This window comes from Drosophila obscura, unplaced genomic scaffold (genome assembly GCF_018151105.1).
Source record: "Drosophila obscura isolate BZ-5 IFL unplaced genomic scaffold, ASM1815110v1 contig_36, whole genome shotgun sequence".
In the NCBI taxonomy this organism is placed as follows: Eukaryota; Metazoa; Arthropoda; class Insecta; order Diptera; family Drosophilidae; genus Drosophila; species Drosophila obscura.
The window spans coordinates 141,715-147,362 of NW_024542824.1; the positions used below are offsets into that span (position 1 = coordinate 141,715).

Below are 5,648 nucleotides of genomic sequence, written 5' to 3' on the forward strand. Positions count from 1 at the left end.
GAAGCTGAAAAGTGACTCACCCCTTACATTTGTATCCGAGCTCCCACATTGGGTGTGGTGAGCGTTGGCATCGCAGCCTATTATTAGGCTTGTATCCGACCTTTCGCTGTCGCTGGCTATCTTGCGAACGAGGTCACTGGGAGGATCGCTTTCCTCGTGAGCCATGTAGGACGACACCAGGTTCAGGTGTGTCCCCTGTAGCTCTAGGCTAGCCGCCGTGTTGTCGCCATTGATAAAATAGTGGAGCAGAAAGATATTTAGGTGCTTTCTTGCTAGTATGCAGGTTCTAATTTTACCTTCAGTTTGGGCTACAATCAGCTTGTAGTCCTTCGTCGCTAATCCACAGACCTTGCCTCCTACCACCCAAGGCTCTTTGATTAGGACTATGTCCCCTCCGCTCGCGACTAAGCGGAGTATTAGGGCAGCGGATGCTGCTTTACAGTGGTGGAGATTTATCTGCAGAAGCCTCAGAGACTTCATTAGAGTTACTCTCCACCACTGTTATGTCGGCGTCAGAGTCGTCGAGAATCTCGTCACGACACAACGCCTCAAAATCGAGCATCAGCTCCGTCTCCGAGGAGTAGCTCTCCAGGGCCGGCTCCTGGTCTACGTCGGGTGCCTCGATCTCCGAGGCAACGTCCCGCTCAACTGGGTTGTTGACAGGGCGCGCCTCGGCCGCTGCAACCGACTTGTAGACCTTCATGGTCACCGAGCTGAACCCGAAGCGGAGCTCTCCCTTGGCTGCCTCGATCGGGGCTAGTGACTCCTTATTCAGGATTATCACTGCCTGGTTAGTGGGGCCTTTCGATGCCTCCACTTTGACCACTTTCCAGTCTGTGGTTGGCAATGTTGGGTTGCATCTCTGCAACATCCTGAGGATCCGCTCGGGCTCCTTAAAAGTGGCCGGCACCCATATGCGAGCCCTTGGTCTACTGGGCACCTCGCTCCAGTCCACAGCGACGAGCTTCGCCCCAGCGTAGACTTCTCCGATTTGCGCCACCGCAGCTTTGTATAGCTTCACGGCGCGTTCATCTTCGCAGGCTACCACTTTGATGCTTCCCTGGAACCATCCCATGTCTTTGCAGACTGGGGGTGGCCCGGGATCCTTCTCAAGAAGCTCGAAGCAGCGGTCGGCCAGTGCCGCTTCCACCCACTTCCATTGGCTTCTAGGTATTTTTCCCTCCGCGCTGCCGTTGTCGAGAACGCCTACCAGCGTCCTCTCCTTGGCAATCTGCGCGAAGGATACGCTGGGAAGCACTCTGGAGCGCTTCGTGGCAGGTCCGGGCGTCTCTTGCGAGCGCTGCCTTTTCGGTTGTGCAGCCACCTTCTGTGGCTCCACACTGAAGTTGGGCAGCACCGCCGAGGCCCATTCCACCTTTTTCAGCCAGTCTGCTGTTGGACTAGCTTCTTTACTGGCGTTCTGCCGACGGAGTATGTGCCCAGCACTCCTCTTTTCGGCATAGCTAAATTTTTTGGCTTGGACACTGGTTGATGGCAAGCCATCACCCGCAGCTTCACCGGAAGGTTGGGCAGCCGCAATATTGCTTAGCTGCCGTTCCATGGTATCAGTTTTGGGTGTTGATTTTCCACCCATCCCAGATTTGGGATGGGACCCACTTGGGTTCATACCCGCGTCTTTCACCGTGCAGGTCTTTCCTGCATCTGAGCGGATCGGGCCAGGCCTTTGGGCCGCTGCCTTCTCCCGATTGGGATTGCTCCCAGCCGGCATTTGGGGAGTGCCTCTCTCATTTTTGTTTTTGTTTTTATTTATATTATCGTTTTTATCCATGTAGTTCCCACGAGCTGCAGAGAAGGGGAACGGTCCACCCCGGCAGAGCTCTACTTTACCCGGGTAAGGCATAATTAGAACAGGGGGCTGCCAAGTCCCTGAGCTCTCCGTTCACGACTGGGCTAGTTTTGTACCGGGCCATCAGCCAGGCTGACTCTTGGCACGGGTCGAGTGACACCTTAGTCCGGCCCGGTGTGAGGTGAGTGTTGGGGATGGGATGTGGGTAGGTAATGTGTAGGGATGGGAGTGTGTGAGCTACTTAATGAGAGGCGGCACCACAAGCGCATCGTCAGTGTTGCTGCGTCGCGAACACGCTGGCTGTCCGGGACTGCTTATTTCCGGTACTCTCCCTCAGAGCCAACTTAGTTGATTCTCTTTGGGATGCCCGCTTATTACCTCCCTACTAGGGTAGGCCCTTCGCTATCCGCAACCTGCGACCCGTCCGGTGGCCTCAGCTAGGCCCCCTCTGAGCCACCTCAAAGCCCAATAGGATCATCGGAAAACAATAAATAAAAGAAATTTAATATTTTAAAAAGGAATTTACCCATGTCTTTTTCCTCAAAATATCAAAATTTTGTACTTAAATACTTCACTTATTAGGGCCTTACTTTTCAAGGGAAATTCATCGCTTATTAAGGCCTTACTTTTTAAGGGAAATTCATCGCTTATTAAGGCCTGACTTTCGGCTAATTCTCGCTTACTATGTCATCGATTATGCTCCTAGGACATCCCTGTGTTAAAGTAAACAGCCCATCGTATGGCAGGTCATCGCTTATGTCATCGAGCTGCATGACGTTGCCATCGATGTGTGGTTGCTTACACATCGCTTACCCGTATTGCAGGGTAACCATACAGTAGTATCACACATACAATGCTTGTGTGTGGGCTCTACAATTTTTTTCCGCTTGAACTGAATTTCGGTTTTTCGTTTTGTTTTGAAGGGCTGATGTAGTGATCTGAGCTGACCTGCCGCAAAATAAATGAGGAATAGGCAGAGTGGTTGGGGTTAGGAAATAAATACAATATTTCTATATATAAAAGAAAGTCGTGTCTGTTACAACACTTATAACTCGAGAACGATTGCCATGGTTTTTGATTTGTTGGATTTGTTTCCGTCCCGAATAGCAGAATACAAAAAAAAAAACTCGATATGCGCAATGAATAGATGCATTTCAATAGATTTTGATTTTTTTATTACAAATATCGAGTTTTCATTGATTTTCTTTCTCCATGTCAAACATTTGTTGTCCAATCCTGTCAAATAGATTTATTCTACAGTATTCTACATAAAATCATCGGAAAGGAACGGAATTTAGGGAATAAAAAATCAGTTTGGTGGTTTTATGCGAGTGCACATTTTAATAACAATGCCGCGTCCCAGAAGATATAATCTTTCTCAGCGAAGCCGTAATGCAATTAGGCAACGGAATATCGTGAGTCAATTATATGATGGAGAACGAGAAATTGCACGAGAACAGCGACGTGTTAGTATGGAGCAAAGAAGGGCCTTAATTCGTGCTTCTCAAAGACAAGAGCAAAGAGAGGCAGCCCTTGAAACGGCTAGGTTAGAAAGGAGAAATCGTCGAGCTTATCGTACAGATGAACAGAGGAACAATCTTCGCAGTGCAAGAAGAAATGGTTCAAGTATTGATTTGAATCGAGCAGCGTTTCTGTATGACGTGAACGTGAATATGATCCACATGAACTAATCCAATTAGTTCAAACGAATGTACCTCTGTAGAATCCTAAGCAGAGGGAAGTCTATGATACACTGATTAATGCAATTGATGATGGAAATGGGGGCTTATTTTTTTTGGATGCCCCCGGTGGAACTGGGAAGACATTACTCATGTCATTGATTTTGGCCATTGTACGTGCGAGATCCGAAATTGCGGTTGCAATTGCTTCTTCTGGAATAGCGGCCACATTGTTAGACGGATGCCGTACGGCTCACTCAGCGTTAAAATTGCCATTAAACCTTCAAACTACTGAACAACCGACATGTAACATTTCGAAACACTCCGCAATGGCCAAAGTTTTAGTAGCATCAAAAATCATCATATGGGACGAATGCACAATGGCGCACAAACGCGCATTGGAAGCACTAGACCGAACATTAAAAGATCTGCGCAATGACTCGAGATGTTTTGGTGGTGCAATGATTTTGTTATCTGGCGATTTCCGACAAACACTACCAGTCATTCCAAGATCTACAGCTGCCGACGAAATAAACGCTTGCCTCAAAGCATCAAATCTGTGGCGATATGTAAAGAAACTTCAACTGTCTGTAAATATGAGAGTTGCATTGTTGAACGATCTATCTGCTGATGATTTCTCGAAGCAATTGCTGACTATCGGTAATGGCCGTGTTCCTGTTGACAAATCGAGCGGTTTGATTTCATTTCCTCCAAATTTTTGCAATTTCGTATCATCAAAAGACGAGCTTATCAACAAAGTATTCCCGGATATAATTGCTAACCACAAAAATACTAAATTGTTAAGTGAGCGGGGCCGCTAAAAATAAAGATGTAGATGACCTCAATTTTATAATTCAAAATCAAATCGTAGGTACTCTGTATTCATTCAAATCTATCGACTGTGTAACAAACGAAGAAGAAGCCACTAATTATCCAACTGAATTTTCAAACTCCTTGGATGTGCCTGGTTTACCACCGCACAATTTAAAACTTAAAGTTGGCTCGGTAGTCATCATGCTTAGAAATTTAAACCAACCAAAACTGTGTAATGGAACGCGTTTGGTGATAAGAAAACTGATGAGCAATGTGATTAACGCGTCGATACTTAAGGGAAAATTTAAAGATGAGGAAGTTCTTATTCCAAGGATTCCGATGATCCCAACGGATATGCCCTTTGAGTTTAAACGAATTCAATTCCCGATTCGTCTTGCCTTCGCCATGACGATCAATAAATCACAGGGCCAATCCTTTACTATTTGTGGCCTCAATCTAGAAAATGCATGTTTTTCTCATGCTCAATTGTAAGTGGCATGCTCACGTGTCGGCAAACCATCCGTTTTATTTGTTCTTGCGCCTGACCAAAAAATAAAGAATGCCGTTTACCACAAAGTGCTTGAATGAAAATAAAGCCTAAATTAGTTCAACTAAAAAGTAACACGACATTCATTGACTGTTAGGCGGTACGAAGTTTGCCGGGTCAGCTAGTATACAAATAAAGGATGTTATTGTTGAAATGTATCGATAGTTCTTACTCATCCCTATATTATCATCTCACGGACTCAAGTAGTTGTCTTCGAGCCGCCGACAAGCGCATTACAAATATCCACAATAAACATGTAGTATTACTTTAAACCTAACAACGAGCTGCGTATTTATTAACAACAGGTTATGGGCCCAGCACGATTCCACTGCGCCACTCCTCTTTTAGCCGGTTAGACCAGTGCCATATCGAAAACTTTTTCTAGTTTTAAGTTGATGGATTCTAGTTGATTATTTGCTGCTGCTTCCGCTGCTGCTGCTGTTGTTGGTGTGTAGCCGCCGCCATAAGCATTCTGGTTGTTGCGGGCCATGTCCTTGGGGAAGGAGCGGAGTGGCAGCGTACGGATGCGACGTGCCTCACGGGAACGTTTGCGCACCACCTTGGAGTGAATTGCGCACGACACGCAGTAATGCAATTTGGCGTAGAGTTTGGGGAGCACGTACGAGTCCCAGATGCTTGCCTCGGTGATGTCGCGCACAGCAGCCGCCTCCACAATGTTGCGGATGACAAGACTTCTTAAAAGCGAAGGTATAAAACATGAGCTAACTATAGACTATACCCCCCAGCAAAACGGAATAGCGGAACGGAAAAACCGAACGTTGGTCGAGATGGCACGCTGCAT

General features: G+C 46.7%; 1 protein-coding gene across 1 annotated transcript; it reads right to left on the reverse strand.

The window, feature by feature from the left end:
* Nucleotides 1–5,297: 5,297 nt before the first annotated feature.
* On the reverse strand, nucleotides 5,298–5,648 carry LOC111076188 (40S ribosomal protein S26-like; the record flags this gene model as incomplete). The annotated part of the gene is made up of 2 exons (XM_041594770.1): nucleotides 5,620–5,648; nucleotides 5,298–5,541 (listed from the first exon to the last, which is right to left on the reverse strand). Coding segments are annotated over exons 1-2 (273 nt in total), but the record flags the coding sequence as incomplete, so codon positions are not given.